This window comes from Dermacentor albipictus, chromosome 3 (genome assembly GCF_038994185.2).
Source record: "Dermacentor albipictus isolate Rhodes 1998 colony chromosome 3, USDA_Dalb.pri_finalv2, whole genome shotgun sequence".
In the NCBI taxonomy this organism is placed as follows: domain Eukaryota; kingdom Metazoa; phylum Arthropoda; class Arachnida; order Ixodida; family Ixodidae; genus Dermacentor; species Dermacentor albipictus.
Genome location: NC_091823.1, coordinates 31,386,688 through 31,404,648, shown reverse-complemented (window position 1 = coordinate 31,404,648; position 17,961 = coordinate 31,386,688). Strand labels below are relative to the sequence as shown.

General features: G+C 46.5%; 1 protein-coding gene across 1 annotated transcript in view; it reads right to left on the bottom strand.

The window, feature by feature from the left end:
• LOC135909713 (P protein-like) overlaps positions 1-17,961 on the bottom strand; it is a 309,452-nt gene that overhangs the window by 199,358 nt on the left and 92,133 nt on the right. Inside the window, exon 6 of the mRNA XM_070535353.1 lies at positions 11,206-11,344. Coding sequence (XP_070391454.1) covers positions 11,206-11,344 — 139 coding nt within the window. The remainder of the gene's footprint in view (positions 1-11,205; positions 11,345-17,961) is intronic.

The window sequence follows — 17,961 nt, the reverse complement described above, 5'->3', positions numbered from 1 at the left end:
TTAGTCGCACGGAGCATCCTGTCGAAACCCAAGTGTACACGTATAAATGCACGGAGGCATATCTCATGTGGCCGCTCTTCTTCGAAATGGCTTTATCGCATGCGGCAAGCGAAGAAAAAAGAACTGATTAACATGAATGCACATCCGTAGTATATGTAAATGACACAAGTATCTGTAAAATAATTTCGCTTGAGCGCTGGATGACAGCTGCTGGGATCGCAGAATCGCAACGCACATAATGTTTTCCGAATGCAGTGGTGGTTTCGGGCACGCGAGTGGGGCGCTTCCAGAAACAGATGGAATTTATGACCGCAACACAAGAACTAAGAAAGTGCGCCATTTACATCCGCCGCATTCGCCTCAACTCAATGATGTGCTCGAGTATAGTTACGACATAAGTGAGGACCTCAGTTTTCGTCCATCACTTGCAGTGAGCTTTTGGCTCCATGCTTTGTAGAGACCAACGTAGCGCACAAAACCCTCAGCAAACATAAAATATGATTGGCATGATAGAAACGACAGAAAGAAAATGCTCGCGTTACGGCAAGATGTTTTGCCGTATTGTCAATTTCAGAATGAGTCGGGCAGCACGTACCGCTATGGTGCATTACTCGCAGCGAAAATCTGGAAGGACCGCTCGGGGTCGTTCAGTTGGACATTAATGCTTTCGCATTCACAACTCATAAGAAGTGCTTAGGTGTCCCAGATTTTTTTTTTCAGTTTATTGTCATCCTGCGGCTACCTTCATATACAAGCACGCAGAAGACTAAGCACACAGGGCGCGATAGCATGCTCCTGAAAATTTTCCAGCTTTCACTGGCGCGATGTTCGTATTGCAATTCAATGACAGTTATTTCCCATCTTTATTTTTGTTTTGTTTTTAACTAAGGTCGCGGGGGGGGGACATTGTGAGCACATTTCTAAACGATGAAGAGACAAGCGCAAGCACTGCGTGCCAAAATGTTTGGCATTAACAAACCGAGGACACGTAAAAGCAGCATAACCATACAATGCGTTTGCTCTTATGGTCTGCTGCGTATTTAACAAGTTGACCGGTGACGTTCGAACTCGGTTATGAATTTTTCACAAAGTAATTTTCAACCTAACAATAAAATAGAACTCACGTTCAGGTAACGTACCGGAAAGAGCTTTATCAACCTGGTCACGGTCTATTTTTCTTTACAATAGCATTTGGGATGATAGCTCGAGAAATACGGGCACGGCTGGACTGAAACGTTCAAGAATCTGGAGATTATAAAATTTCAAATGCTGTTGCAACACCACCTGAGCCAAATCACAGCGATTCATGCCTCTGAATGTTAGGTAATAAAATGAGTAAAATAGAGGAGACAGTTTAGCTAACTTTGTTAAATTGAGCCAGACAGCAAATATTGCAGGAACCGTAAGTTAGCGTCTCTGAGTAAACGAGTGTAATTTATGTTTTTTTTTTCGCCATTGCAGCGTCATTATTATCCGAGGTATGCAAGCCAGTAGTGCAAATAATGGCAGAAAAGAGAAAGATAATGCCTCACGGAACATATGTGTTAACTAATACGGTTAGCAATATGGTTAACTAATATGTTAACTAATATAGGAATATACTGTCAGGCCTAGGACCTTATCTGTCCCATAAGGAGCACATCATATAAGGAACGCGCCGAATAAGTAGTTAGATATTGCCGTGTATCGTGGTATAAAAGTAACGTGCTAGCCATATATGCGCTCTTTGATATCCCAATATACGACACTGTGTCTGACTTGATACATTCACATATGACGATATAAACAAGATAAGGGTCCCTATCACCCGCATTTAAACTTTCCGTTCCGTAAACACACACACAAACACACGCACACACACGCACACACACGCACACAGAGAAAGAGAGAGAAACAGACAGACAAAGCATCAAACTTCGCACCCCTACTGGGAATTTTGTTTCTGTACGCCAGTAATCGGAGCATTGTTGCTTGTGGTCTCCCTGCTTCTTTTGCCACCAAATCCCCAATCACTTTTCTATCGCGGACATGTTCTCCCCCCCCCCCCTACTATCCCTGAAACCAATGGCTTAAAGGAGGCCGGAAGAGCCCACACCGACAGCTGGGTAGACATCTTCACATTCTAATAAAGCACGTTCCATCGTCTCCTTAGCTTTACCGCAGCAAGCACATCATGCTTCTTCCTTGGTGTACCTCGCTTCATAACTATGTGTTCTAAGGAATCCTGATCTCGCTTCGAAAAGCAACGAGCTTTCCTTCGAGTTATCGTAAGTTGTTTCTTTCCTGATTTCGTTATTTCCTCTTAGGTTGTTAATCATAGCAGGTTTCTTTCTTAATGCCAGCGCCCATGAAGTTGTCTCAGCCTCTCTGACTTTGCGTTTGACGTTCTTTGTTTCCATGTTGCTTACTGTATACCGGTCGGATATATACAAGCTTCCAAGTCCTTTTCCTCCCCTGCGAGTCAATGTTCTTTCTTCTCGAGCTGGATGGATGCACGGATGTTATGAGCGTCCCCTTAAGAACGGGACGGTGGGTTCCGCCACCAAGGTCTTGCCATTATACTGCCCAATGTCCTACCAAGGTTAAAAAAAAAGAACTATGACCTCCCAAACCCAAGCTTTCTGATCTCCTATTGCGACCTGTGCTTTTGCACGTCTCCGTTCTTTGTTGCTTCCCTACTTTTCGTCCACCAATTCCCCAATCGCCTCTCACTAATGACCACTGCGGACATGTTTAGTTTTCCACTGCTCCCGCTGAACACAAAGGCTTCAAGGAGGCCAGTGGCGCCCAAATCGACCGCTGGGTAGACGTCTTCACATGACAATAAAACATGCTCCATAATTTCGCTAGCTTTACTGCAGCAAGCACATGCTTCTTCTTCCTTCTCATATCTCGCTTTATAGGTGCGTGTTCTATGGCATCTCGATCTCGCTTCGAAATGTTATGAGCTTCCCTTTGAGTTATCGTAAATTGTTTGTTTCTTGATTTCGTTTTCTCCTCTTAAGTAGTTACTAATGGCAGGTTTCTTTTCCATTGCCGCCACCCATGAGATTACTTCAGACTCTCTGACTTTCCGCTTGACGTTCTTTGTTCCTGTGTTGCCCACCCTACAGGCTGCATACTTGCCGGGAAGCTTCCTAGTTCTTTTACTCCACTGTGAACCAATGTTTTTCCTGTACGGATACCTGAACACTCTCCCAGCCCAATTAATTTCTTCCATATTCCTCAGCCGTTCTTCATAATCAATTTTGCTGCGAGCTTCCCTCACTTCAAAACTAGTTCAACCCATATCACCCTGCACAGCTTCATTTGTAGTCTTCCCGTGGGCGCCCAATGCGACCTTCGAGCTTTCGAGCAATGCGAGCTTTCGGGCGCACATACAGGCACCTGGCGGCGGTCGAGCGAACCTCAGCGCGAGGGCAGCCTCGCTTGTCGCGCCAGAGGCAATCGCTGCGAAACGATCGAGTGCACACCGTGTTTTTTGTTTCTTGAGCAGGACGCGGGCGAAAGGATTGAATGGCGCGTCCCAAGGAGCGAACTGGAACACCCCAGCCACGCGGCGACCAATTATGTGTAATTTTGAAGCTTGACGGCTGCAACCAAGTGATAGTTTGTGGCAGTAGAACGTTAGGCCACAGCAATTTCGTCGTTAGTCAACAGCGCCCGAGGAAGCGTATACAGTAAACACATTCTGCTTTTGCGTACATGCGAACACCGTCAATGACGGAAGTTCGAGTCGCCTGCAGTTGCGAAAGCGCGGACAGGTGGCAAAAGATGCCTCTGAGCAGAGCAGTTACGTCAGAGGGTTTGCTGCAGAAAGGAGCAGACATAATAGCAACGACGGCTTCAGACTGCAAGAGAACGCGGACGCAGACTACCGCGTTTTTCGGTCCGCAGTCCGCACGGTCTTTATATCCTTTCCAGAAGTATACCATACGTATATTATAACGTAAATCTCGCTTGAAACGGTATAAATTTAACTCGGAAACGATTACGCAAAATATTCGTACCAGATATAAAGCCGGCAGCGCGCGGAATCGTATAGAAAGAGGTCAAGCATACTTTGTGAGCTCATCAATTTGACCTCCACCGCGTTGTCTCGTCACTGACGACAAAAAGCAGGTGAGTTTCAAATGCCGCGAGTTGAGATGGAAATTGAGGACGTGGCATCAGCAAGGCTAACCTACCACACGGTGGTACACAATCTGTCTTTAGGTGAAGAAAAACGGATTTCGTGACAACGTACATGAGGAGCTACGGTTACATTCTCCACGTGATTGCGGACGCTGCGTTCAGAACATAGCCGTAATCATTAAACAAAAAATTGCTTTCTCGTTTTGGTAACATACAAGTTAATAGTAACTAACTTGAAAACCGATTATGAGCCTCAGCTAGCGACCTTCAGGCCTAAGGAGATGTTTAGAAACTGAAATTATCCGCTGTGCGAAGTATCCACAGTTGCGCATGATAAATAAGTGGTTAAACATTTGATAATAGTTTCTTACGGTCACGTACAAGCTTAATGCGATTGTTGACAAACGCCCTCTCTTGTTGGCTCGCTTAAGAAAGCCAAGGCCCGAATGCACAACAAACATCTTTTACCATTGCAAATCATTCGCTAACCTTCATGCGCAATTATATAAATCGCTTGGTAATTACTAGGTGCGAAGGAATCCTTGGCTAATGCTAGCTGGGTAATAACTATGAGGGAAAACATCGTGTACTTGTTGATGCCGTGCCTACCATGACACATGTGGATACAGGCGAGACGATTTCTGAGATTAGTGTTTTCGCCGACAATTGCAATATTTCTTAGTGCGAAATTTGAGTGCAGGTCTATACGTGTTAACGCCAACCCGCGTCGCAGAATATCCGGCGTTCCGCATCCGGAGGAGGAGGAGAAACATTTATTTAAAGGAAAGAAAGGACAAGCAGGTGTCTTTCTGCTTGTGCGGGAGGCGCCCTTAGTCCAGGGCTCCTGCGGCTCTTGCTGTCTCCCGGGCCCGCCGCACCAGTTGCTGCTGGTTACGAGGGTCCGAACTAGTCAGCACGGCCTCCCACTGCTCGGGTGTGGGGTTGGGTATTTGCGGGGCCGCCTTCACGTTGGGGCACGCCCATGCGGTGTGTTATAGGGAGGCGTAATCATTACAAAGGGGACATTTGTATGAATATAGTGTAGGGTGTTTCGTACCACGCACAAGGTCCAGCTAAATAGGTCGCGAAGCCTGGAACGAAAAGCGTGCCAAAACCTATCGCCAATGGTATCAGTTAGTGGTGCACGATTGAAGCGCGACAAGGTGAGAGGGGGACAAACACTGAAACTAGAGAACCTATACGTAAAAAAAATGCGCAAAATTTTTTAATCAAAATGTTGGCATACGAGTAATTTTCCGTTTCAGATATTTTTCCTGCAGTGAAAGAACAAATGTTATTTTTTTTCTATTTCACAATTTATTAGTTCTTTCCTGGCGACTCCGACCAGCCAGTGATTCTGGCGCAAGACTTGGCAAGGCTGTGCAAGGCAGCTATTAAGTCGTGAGGAATGGCGTTGCTCACTTCAACGCGGCGGTTTCGTCCGAGTTTTTCGAAAATTTCCTTGAGTGTTTCTTCAAAGCGTGGCGGGCGCTTCACTTGGAATTTTGCGCGACCGAGCGCACTGCATTCGTTGGCAAAAGGTGTGAGTGCAAGTTTTTTGGTATCGTGCAAGTTCACGCTGCGGCATCAGACTCACTTGTCTCGTCGTGACGATAAATGCGAAACAGCCCGCGAAGAAACGTCGCGCTATGTTCGTTTACTCTCCGTAGCACAGGCTCTGAGTGTTCGACGGGCAGCAAAATTGGGATGTTACCTAAATGAAAATGTGGGGCAATGTTGTCTGATAATTGTTGGATATGAATGCACGGTGTCGAAAGGAATTACGAGTGATTCAGTGAAAGGGATTCGCGTAAGTTGCTATGTCTTGCGACTGTGTGCTGGTCATAGTACTTTTCATCATCGAAACATGTTTTGTTTGGTCAGTTATATTGGTTGCATTATTCACGATGAATTAAAGTGAAATTGATGATTTTGAAAGCTCTTTGCCAGTGCCGTTAATTTCCTTCCTATTCGATCACCGTAATAAGGAAGCTACTGGAGCAATTGCTGTCAATAACATCCTAATTACGTTCACTTTAATATTTACGCCACTCCTAATAGTTAAAGGTGTCCGCTGGCTTTTCAACGGAGCCGAGTCGCAAGTTCGCCTCAGCCTCAAAAGAAAAATAACTGCTGTCGTAGCGGCCGTAATGCCGGACGCTAAAGAAATTCATACATTCGTGCCAAGCAGCGTAAGATCGTGACGTCACTTTTTCCTTTTTATTTTTTGCTTGTTGCTAGTTGTCCCATCTATGGTTGTCCCCACGATACGTAGATGGCGGCGGTTACAACGAGCCCCATTTTCTTGACATGTGGGCTTTTATGGAGCTGCCAGTTTACACATTCTCTATGGTTTACATATACCTTGCCACGCATGCGTGTATCGAAATGAGTTTCGAACCACGCATACGTGACCACACAGGCCCTCCATGTGAAGCAAGGAAATTACTCAAGTAATCGAATTTCTCAAGGTAAGATACGTAAAAAGGAACGTAATGTACGACCTACACAAAACCTACAGACATGATCGCGTCCGATTGTAATTTGAATATACGAAAAAACATAATTCTGTTACGCGGAAACTCAAACACAAACCCCTCTTAAGGCAATAGCGTTTCCTAGCTACCGTTAGAGCTCTGTCTTAGTAGGAGCGGCGGGGCTCCTTCGGTTCCTTGCACACCATCAAAAAAGGAACCACAAAGCTCGCCTTCGTGCGTAGCATTCGCCGCCAGCGTTTCCCAGTGAACATTGCGGTTGCATAAGCTGCAGCTGCCAGGAAGCGTGACAAACACTCAGGAATCTTCGAATGCTATCGCGTTACACTATTAAAGGCGAAGCTTAAGTGTCCCCCAACTTTTTTTTTCTCATTTCGCGATATATTGGCTGGTGCGGACAATCTGTCTCATGCGGAGCGATGAGTGGAGCGACTGCTTCGCTAATTAAGAGATCGCGAGAGGCAGCGCGTGGTGGCGCGCGGGCGCGATTAACAGCAGCCGCGGCAGACGGACCTCTGCTCATGCAGCGCTTTGTTTCCATACGTGGTGTCGGTGGACGCGCTCGTCGCATGCCATCGGTGAACAGACGATGGCGCGGTACTCTGGCGCCATCTCGTAGCGGTCGTCGCCGCAGAGCCTGTCTTGCGCAGCACTACGATTTTCTTACACGGTTTTTCCATACACCTCTCCTCCGATGTCCTACTCGCCCTCTCTTCGGTATCACAGTCTTTCATCCCCTGAAGCTCTGCGCGTTCATTGTTTCATTCTTCGCAGTGAACTCCGTTACGCCGAGGGACGCCGACGCGAAACGCAGGAACAGGCGCCTAAGAGCTGCGCTATAGAAAGTGAACAAAACTTGCCTTTAATTTAATGTGTTCCGTTTAACCACACAAAGGCAGCGGATTATTTGAGTAAAAACTTGTTTGCAGCCGGAATTCGCCCCTTCGTACTACTGACAGAAAAGTACGGCTGGGGCTTGGTATTGATTATAGCAAGCTTTAACCACTGGAAAAAATTGCAACCATACACAGACTTCCCGGACAGGGAAGCACCGGCCCCCGTCGATAAAGAAATAATAGATCCGTAGGTCAATCAAACCTTCAAAATAATTAGCCATAGCATGCGCAACTGTAAAGCACATATTCCTCGGGGCAGTGACAAGAACAAGAGGTGGTTTCTTGGATACTCGTCGTCAACCATTTATCTGACTACTCCGAATTTTAATAATTAACGGCGCAAGATAAATTTATGAGTTAATGTACTACTCCAACGGGTATACCTAACATATTACACATCTTGGTACATCGTCTCGAACGCGCGACCTTAGTATGCCTCAGTGGGCTACTCTTCCTCCGAGGAAGAAGGAACATCGACGTACCCTACGCTGGATGGATGGATGGATGTTGTGAGCGTCCACTTTGAAACGGGGCGGTGGGTTGCGCCACCAAGCTCTTGCTATTATAATGCTTAATGTCCTACCTAGGTTAAAAAAGAAAAAAAGAAAAGAAAAGACACTATGAACTTCCACAACCAAATTTTCTGATCCCCTCTGCGAACTTTTCTTTTGCACGTCTCCGTATTTTGTCGTTTCCCTACTTTTCTCCCGCCAATCCCCTCTTACTAATCCCTATTGCGGACATGTTTACTTTACCACTGCTCTCGCTGAACCCAAGGGCTTCAAGGAGGCCAGTGGTGCCTAAATCGACCGCTGGGTAGACGTCTTCACATTCTAATAAAACATGCTCCATAGTTTCCCTAGCTTTACCACAGCAAGCACATGCTTCTTCTTATATCTCGCTTTATAGGTGCGTGTTCTAAGGCATCCCGATCTCGCTTCGAAAAGTAATGAGCTTCACAAATACCTGAACACTCTCCCAGCCCACTTACTTTCTCCCATATTACTCAGTCGTTCTTTATAATTAATTTTACTGTGAGCTTCCCTCACTTTCAAACTTGTCTAGCCCATATCACCATGCACAGCTTCATTTGTAGCTTTCCCGTGAGCGCCCAATGCGAGGCGTCCAACTGGCCTTTGGTCCCCATCGAATCCTGATTGTAACCCTGATTTAAAGCAAGCAACCGCATTTCCAAAAGTAAGTCCTGGAACCATTACACCTTTCCACATACCTCGGAGCACCTCGTACCTATTGTATCCCCATAGCGCTCTGTGCTTCATTATGGCTGCATTTCTCTTCCCTTCACTGTAGTTGATTTTTCCTGTGTTTCTATATATCCACTGCCTTCGTTTAGCCATATACCAAGGTATTTATATTCTGTTACCGCAGGTATTTCCTGGCCCTGTATTGCCACTGTCTGTTCACTGTTTTCATTGAGTACGATAACCCCTGATTTTCTAACACTAAATTTCAAACCTAAATTGTTGCCTTCCTGTACACAGATATGCGACCTGGTCGGAGAGCGCCATCTAGTCGTGGCGTCTGCTAACATACACAGCAGCCGGAATACCGAGTATAAGGAAGTATTGGCTGTATTTGGACAGTTCGAATGTAAACGAGTAATTAAGCTAGTAACTAAAAACATTTGAAAGACGCTAATCTCTTAGGAAAGGTGCAAGTTTTGCCCCTGTTTTGTACAACTGTCTTACTGCAAATATTAAGCTTAATATGAAAAAATTCTTTTTGATAACTAACCCAACCACACATAGTAATAACAAAGCATACTGATTTTGGCTAAAACAGACATTTAGACACAACTCTTCTTTGCTATAAGGTCTCTGAATGGAAATATTTGACCCAAAGTATATTTAATGCTACCCAGTTCTTGCATGAACTTCAGCGTCCTTTTCGCGACCTCATAATGCTATCGTTTACTCTCCGTATTTCTTTTGTATGCTTGACTCCATTTCTTTTTTCATCTCTTATTCTACTAACTATGACAACTCCTCCGTGGACCACAGCAGTGCTTCGTAAGAATGCGTAAATTACGGTTCTGTCTTTCATCAAAGCGTCCTTCACCACGCTCCATCGAATATGCTGGCTATGCACTGGAAGTTCTAAAGCGTTGTCTACGCGAGCGTTTCATCTCATTTTTTAATTGGTTCCTTATTAGCGGAGCTAGGAGAAATTGAAATGTTGCCAAGAGGCGAGTTTCACTGCCAAGAGGGACACACTCTCTCTCTTTGCCTCGACTACGGCGTCCGCCGGCAACATTCTCTCTTTACCTTCTCCAATAACGGAGTCGAGAGATCTCGCCACGGAAACGTCACGAGCCCCGCATTCCTCCTTTTTCTTTTATTGCGATTAGCATTCTTAGGATACTTCACGCACTCTCTGGTGTCTATCTGCCTGCCGCTTTGTCTATATACAACCGTTTTCCCGCCAACTTTGGTCATTGGGTAGTTCTAGTCTAATGCGTAGAGAATAATTGGGCTGCCGTGCTGAGGGAACTGGGTTCAAAGCCAACCGTCGGACCAACTATGTGACACTGTGTATGTGGCGCTCTTCAACGAAACTCTTTGACGCCAACTTGGGACATCGGATATGTGCCACAGAGTAGGCGTCGCTCTTCAAAGACAAAAAAAAAATGTTTAATATTGCTCTCCGGTGGAGTGCGGAAACGAACACGCGCCATATATATATGTCCAGAAAATCATATATACATCTCGCCAGCATCATATCCGCTACCAGCACCCTCCTTACCGCTTGCGCGTACGCAAACAACGGAGTAAGCGCACGGAAACACACTGTGCATGTGTGAACGTTATACATACATATACATGCGAGAGGGACGAAATAGAAAGAAACGCCAGAGGAGTAACGAGGATCGGAGGCAATACGCAAAATGCACGCAATTTTGTTTCTTTTCTCCATCTCTCTATCTTTTGTAATTTGTTGAGAAGAATAAGCAACTTTATTGAAGAATAAAACGCTCAATGGATGGAACCCCTAGACAAGGGCCCCACTGGCTTCCGCGCACCGTCTTGCTTGTCGGATGATGGCCCTTTGGACCTCTTCCTGTGAACTGGACAGCGCCGACTCCCATTGTGTATGCTCCGTAATTTCTGTGTTTGTCCCTTTGTGGATATGCCGTGCATGCCCATGAGATGCGGTCTAAGGTTGGCGTGGCTCCACACCGTGGTGTCCGTATATCTTTCGGAATGAATTTTATGGAGCATGTGCAGGTTGGTATATGCATAGGTTTACAGCTTTCTCTATATAACCTGTTCTTCCTTACTGAGATTCTTATCTGGGGGTGGTAGCTTCATTCTATTTCCTCTGTGATAGTTTAAAATTGCGGAGTAGTTCTGGTCAATCGGGTTGTTGTGAGATCTCAGATTTCGTTAACACATGCGTGCACGATCTCTGAGTGAGGCTGAAACACTAGAAAAGGAAAGGAAAGCTTCATGCTTGTCATTGTTTTTGTTTGTTTGTTTACCCGGGAAAGTAGAACGTAGAACGCGCGAGTGCCGAGGACGCCGTAAGCGGGCACGTTTGGAAAGCGCACGGCGGTTTGCGGCGGCGGCAGCAGCAGCAGCGAGGGCCACCGAACCGGCGCGAACTGGTTCCGGCGGGCCTGCGCACCGGGCATGCAGAGAAGCGTGCGCGCGCGCTCTCACCATGGCAGCGACCTGCGGGTTGGAGATGATGATGACGTTCGGAGGGTCGCCAACGGGCGTGGCGGCTCCGCCAATGTTCGAGAATATCACCAGCCAGATGAGGATGAGCTTCGGGTCCAGGTCCATCACCTCGCAAAGCCTGCGTGCGCATGCGCGGGACACCTCGTGACGTTGGGTCGCGCAACACGTACGTTACTATACGAAGCCAGAGAGAAGCGCGAGCATGCGTGAGCTATGCTGCTAGCTGCTCTACTTTCATTCCTGACCACCGACACTGCGTGTGCGTGTGTGTGCGGGGGTGTGCGTGTGCTTGTGTGACGCTGGCTATCTGACACTGCCGCAGTTAATTCACAGACAGTTTGGGGCGAGAAGCGCATTGAGCGTCCGATTACGGCCACAATCACAAATCTCCCTTTCGAGTGTAATTAAGACGTAGGGGACATGTTTTGCTCCGTTTCCTCCCATACGCGTTTCACTCCCGCGTGAGCGTACAATCGCGTACGGAAAGTGTTAAAATGCGAAAATAGCAGAATACTATCAATGATATTCATGTGCGCTGCCTAACCTTGCCACGCGTGCTCTTCTCACGTTCGAGTGCACAATTTGGCCCTCATTTGCAGGCTGTGTGCTTTCGCACGCGAAACACGTACGTACTTAGGCTTTCTTTTTTTCTCTCTGTCTGAAATTCAGCGTCCCAAAAGCTTTCCTCATAATGTACAAACTGCTCGCATGCTAGAGGGGGCGACAGCTGCTCCATTCAATGTTCTAAACATAGCACATTTTTATTGACCGCCACGTTAATTTCAAGGCGCGGGTACGGCTACACACTGTAAAAGTGCTTACTCTTTTAAGCAGTGTTTTCTTGTCGCACTGGTTTAGGCTTAGGTTTAGGGCCTTACAAAAATTTATAGAGGCCGTCAACGGAGCTCTAACTAGATATGCGATGACAAAAGACGTAGCTGAAAACTGTGTAATAATCCTGACAGCCTTGGACGCGTACAAATATCCAACAAGAGAATTTCATAGAGAGAGACATGAAACTCTCCTGTCGGAATTTATTTCTTCTAAATTATTGGTGATAATTACTTGGCAGAACTTCAAGGATTTAGATTCTGTGCTTATTGGCCAGGTACATTTCCAGGACGGACATTGGGTGCTGTCATGGAGCGAGCAATAGCAAAGCTCGCGGAAAATACCCATGGACGCAACCTTGTCGTAGTAGCAGGTGGGCTAAATGATGTCGTAAACAAAAAAGGGACAGGATTAGCCCAGCGCCTGGCGAAGAGGGTAGACGACTTGCGCGAGTTGTCCCCTCAGGTGCAGATTGTGGTGCGCACGTGACAGTCACGTACAAAGCACCGTAGTGGCTGCTAATGAGGCTATGTAAACCATGAGCCGGGAGAAAGGTTTCGAGTTTTTAAAAGTAAACAAGGAAGTGAGAAGGTGTGGTGGTTTTCAGCGAGACGGGATTCACTTGAATTACAAGGTTGGACAAGCAGTGGGCTGGCGATTGCTGGTAGCGCGGTTGCTTTTTGGGGGGCTCCACGGGCGATCAGGAGGCCAGCGTAGGTAGTAATGAAGAAGGTCCCCTAGGGGAACTTCGGAATAGCATCGCCGTCAATAAGAAAAAAAAAGGAGGAGAACAAGAAAGAGAGCTCGTCACGCAATAGGCTACATAAACATGCAGGGTGGCTGAAGGAAACGTGGGTAGAGACTGAAGAACAGTTAAAAAGAAAACAAATAGGGGTGTATGCGGTTACAGAGACGCACCTTAGAAACTCGGAAGAGCCGCCAGGGGCCAGGGATTGATAGTTATGTTTGGGAAGAGTGCAACAGAACTAAATCGGAAAGAAAGGGAGGGGAGCGGGAACGCGCATCCATCAGGGAGCCAAATGGAAAAGAGTAATTTCAAAATGTCAAGAGCCTTTTTGGTTATCATGTAGAATGAGTGGAAAGAAAACTTGGCTGGGCGTAACCTATTGGTTGACCGGAAATAACTGCAGAAAGAAGAATCAAGAGTTAGTGGAATGTCTAAGTGCCGATATTTCGGGAATGGTGCCGAAATTATCCTATTAGGTGACATGATCGAATGCCCACATACATGATCTAGATGGCTATACCGACAACAACGGGAAGTCAATGCTAGATATTTTGAGCAACATAGCCTCGTTATCATGAATACAGGGCCTAAGACGACGTAAGAAGCGGGAAATCGACCATTGATTACTGCCTTATGACAGAAGGAATTCATCATAAGTTGAGAAAAATGGTCATTGACAAGGACGAGCATAGCCGCATAGGGAGTGACCATAAACGCATGATTTTGAAAATGATATATGTAGTTGAAAAAGAGTGCAAGGAGCACAAAATGGCCAGTCCAAGTTCGAACGCTGAGCAAATAAATATAGGCACAAGAGTCGAGGAAGAACTTGGCAAATGGCCAAGCAAAGAATGGGAACACGGTAAGCTTCTCAGTGTAATAACGACAGAAATGAGGAAAGAGAAGAAACATGCTCGATGGAAAGGAAAAAAGAAACCGAAAATCTGGTGAAACAGGGAGATACGAGAAGCGACCGCCGAATGACAGAAGCCTCCCGAGAGCACAGGCAGGCAAGAAAAGCGCAGTTACCGCAGGATGAAGTAGCCAGAAAATGGGAAATATACCGGGAAAAAAAAAATCTATGGTTCAAATACTGGTTCAAGCAAACATAAAAGGTGAAAATGGACGTTGGTTGTCAGAAAGTCAGAAAAAGAAGGCCGCACCAAGAGTATTTTGGAACCACATAAGCTTATTGGGCAGGAATTCTGGAACAATACAGCAACATTTCCTAGACGAATATGGAAACAAACTGGAAGGGGACGCGGCATTAAATTTTATCCGAAAAATAACAGCCAAGTCTTTCCAAAGCAATGGCGAGGTTTTAATTGAGGGAAAAAAAAGAGCATGAAAGAGAACCAGATGGAAAAGGAGTTGGCGCTGAGAAACTTGAACTGGAAGAAAGCCGAAGAGCAAATTCCGAAGCGCACAGCCACATGGCCAGATGAGGTTCCCGTTAGGCTGATTAATGAACTAGGTCGAAAAGTAAGGAAGCTCAGTTGAAATCAGTAGAAAAAAGTTCGAAAGATAGCCGAATACCCGACAGTTGGCGGCAAAGTGGAATGAATTTAATTTATAAAGGTAAGGCGGAGAAAGATAGAATTCACTCATATAGACCGTTGACCATTGCATCGCTAATATACAGATTAGCAATGCAGGCAATTACATTAAAGCTGCAGGCATGGACACAGAATAATGGCATTTTAGGAGAACTTCAGAAAGGGTTCAGAATAGGTAGGCGTCTAGATGATAACTTATTCGTCCTTACTCAGTCTATTACAATACCCGGAGTAGAAAGGAGACCGTTATATATGTGGCCTTTTTAGACATTAGAGGAGCGTATGACAACGTAGAACGCCACATTTGTGGGATATTCTGGAAGGGGAAGGCTTAGGCGACGATTTTATACAGCTTTTGAGAGAGATATACTTAGAAAATACCGTCTTCTTTTAATCGGAAGGCACGAGGAGCTAGGAGAAAGTTGATATCAACAAGGGACTGAGGCAAGGGTGCCCTTTATCCCCACTGTTGTTTATGATGTACATGGTGAGGATGGAAAGGGTGCTAGTGGAAAGTAATATCGGGTTTATTCTCTCATACAAACAGGCTGGTATAGTAGTAGAGCAGCAGCTTCCAGGTTCGTTTTATGCGGACGACATTGTGTTTCTAGCTGACTTGCAAAATGACATGCAACGTCTGGTTAATATCTGTGGACAGGAAAGTGAGAATTTAGGTCTGAAATATAGCGTTAAAAATCGGGTGCTATGGTCTTCAATGAAAACAGTGAACGGACAGTGTCAATTCGGGGCCAGGAAATGCCTCAGGTAAAAGAATATGAATACCTTGGTATATGGATAAACGAAGGCGATAGACACATGGAAACAAAGAAAAAAAATAACTGCAAAGGGGAAGAGAAATGCAGCCATAGTGAAACACAGAGCGCTATGGGGATACAAGAGGTACGAGCTGCTCCGGGTTATGTGGAAAGGTCTAATGGTTCCAGGACTTGCAACTGGAAATGCGGCTGTTTGCTTGAAATCAAGGGTACAATCAAGACTCGATGGCAACCAAAGGTCAGTGGGTGGCCTCGCATTGGCCGCTCGCGGGAGACTACAGATGAAGCTGCGTAGGGTGATATGGGCTGGGCAAGTTTTGAAGTGAGGGAAGCTCACAGTAAAATTGATTATGAAGAACGACTGAGGAATATGGAAGAAAGTAAATGGGCTGGGAGAGTGTTGAGGTATCTGTACAGGTAAAACATTGATTCACAGTGGAGGAAAAGAACTATAGCAAGCTTACCAGCAAGTATGCGGCCTGTATAGGGTGAGCAACACAGCCACAAAGAACGTTAAGCGGAAAGTCAGAGAGGCTGAAATAATCTCACGGGTGGCGGCAATGGAAGAGAAACCTGCCATGAATAACTACTTAAGAGGTAAAGACGAAATCAGGAAAGAAACACTTTATGATAACTAAAGGGGAAGCTCATTACTTTTGGAAGCGAGATCAAGACGCAGCTATAAAGCGAGATATAAGGAAGAGAAGCATGTGCTTGCTGCGGGTAAAGCTAGGGAAACGATGGAGCATGCTTTATTAGAATGTCAAGATATCTGCCCAGTGATCGATTTGGACACGACTGGCCTCCTTGAAGTCCTTGGGTTCAGCGAGAACAGGGCGAAAGTAAACATGCAAGCAGTAGAGATTAGTAAGCGGCGATTGGAAGATTGGTGGAAGGAAAGTAGGGAAACGACAAACAACGGAGGCGTGCAAAAAGAAAGTTCGCAATAGGGGTTCAGAAAATTTGATTACGGAAATTCATCAAGGATTTTCTTTTATTTCCTTTTTTGTAACATTGGTAGGACATTACACAATATAATAAAAGCTTGGTGGCGCAACCCACCACCCCGTTCCAAAGGAGACGCTTAATTCTGCCCCCCCTACCCCCCTTGTTGGGATCTAAAATCACAAATAGGAAGCAGTGGGAAACCATCCTCGCCGACGCTTACCTAGAGACCCAGAGGGGTCTTCTCGACCAGACCCGAAGAGTAGCTTGGCCAGTAGAGTCTCGGAATAGGGACCCACCTACTCGCTCCTAACACCGCTTTCCTTTTCACTCAATAAAATGTTATTCTCTCTCATGGCATCCATCCAGTATCAATCCATCCATAGAGTTCTCGAAAACAGTGGAACAACTAGGTGACTGTGAAAAGCGTCCCACACTCTCCCGGCAGGCCCTTAAATTGGTCCGTCACTTCTGAGCGTTGCCCCAAGCTAGCAACAGCGTTACAGGCCACGGTGTTTGGCTGTTGCTCGAACAGCCTCCCAAGGCAATAGACATCCTCCATTGGATCAGGGGTGACATTCTTATCAGCGTTGGCAAAGGGGACAACCATTCTCCCAACGTAATGTGCAAGGACATATCAGTGGCTGTCAGGAAGTGACTGCCAAGCACAATGTCATGGCACAAATTTGGCAGACAAAGAAATCTGGACCCGGGAGCCGCCATACCCCTTTATTATGCATTTGGTAGCCACGGTGCTTCAGGACTAACCTGATGCCAGGCGAGCTTCGCCGTTCTTCTTGGCTACTGAAGAGCGCGCCGCACTGTTTGCTGATACACCGAGCATTTTCACGCTGGACCCCGTGTCGAGCAGAGCGCGGAATGTCTTTCTTCCTATTCGAACGTCCAGTAGTTGCTCCTTCCTTCGGGCTGCAAATGCAATTTGCATAGTGGCGTTGCAGGCACCCGCCGGGCCAGTCCCTACTGGCGCCTGTTGTGCCTTAGCCGGCCGCACTGGAGGCAGAGGGCGCGCTCCTGGCGCCATCCACTAGCGAACTCGCGTTGTTACAATCTCGACCGCGTGAGGTGGGTCTTCACCGAAAGAATCAGGAAACGACGACGAAGCCGGGCATCGTGATGATGAAAAAAAATAAAATAAAATAAACACTGTATTCATTTCATTAGTACATGGCTGTGACTCATCTGAGTCTCGAGCGGTTCTTATTAACACGGGGGCCAGCACGGCCTTAAATAGCCCCTGGCAGTCCTGTGATCCCCGCCGTCTTCTTCTGGAGCCTGTAGAAGCATTAGTGCTTTCGTCGTCTATCTTTTGTGTCAGCTCCTGGTGAACGGGGTGGCTCCGTCTTGAGCTTCGGTTTGTCTTTCTTCTATCCTTTCGTGTCAGCTCGTGGAGAACGGGGTGGCGTTGTCTTAACCTTGTGGCCTGTCTTTTCCTTCTCTTGCCCTTTTGTGTCCCCTCGGGAAAAAGGGTGACGCCGTCTTGACCTTCGGTTTGTCTTTCTTCTATCCTTTCATGGCCGCTCGTGGAGAACGGGGTGGCGTCGTGTTGACCTTGTGGCCTGCCTTTCCCTTCACCCATACTTTTGCGTCAGCTCGGGGAAAAGGGTGACGCCGTTTTGGAGAAGAGGGCAATTTTGTTGAGATGTGGAAGCCCGTTTGAACGCTTCTCACACCTGACAGGTCGATCATAACAGCATGCAATGTGGCTGACGTCAACGCAAACAATTTGGCATGACGTTTGTTGCAGTCGTCGTCCCGCTGGCAGTTGGTATGTTTCCACGCCGATGAACTGATCCGGAACGGTAGGCTACTGGTCCCTATGGTACGAAGAATGCAGAGCAGCGGGGTGAAGGGGCCACTC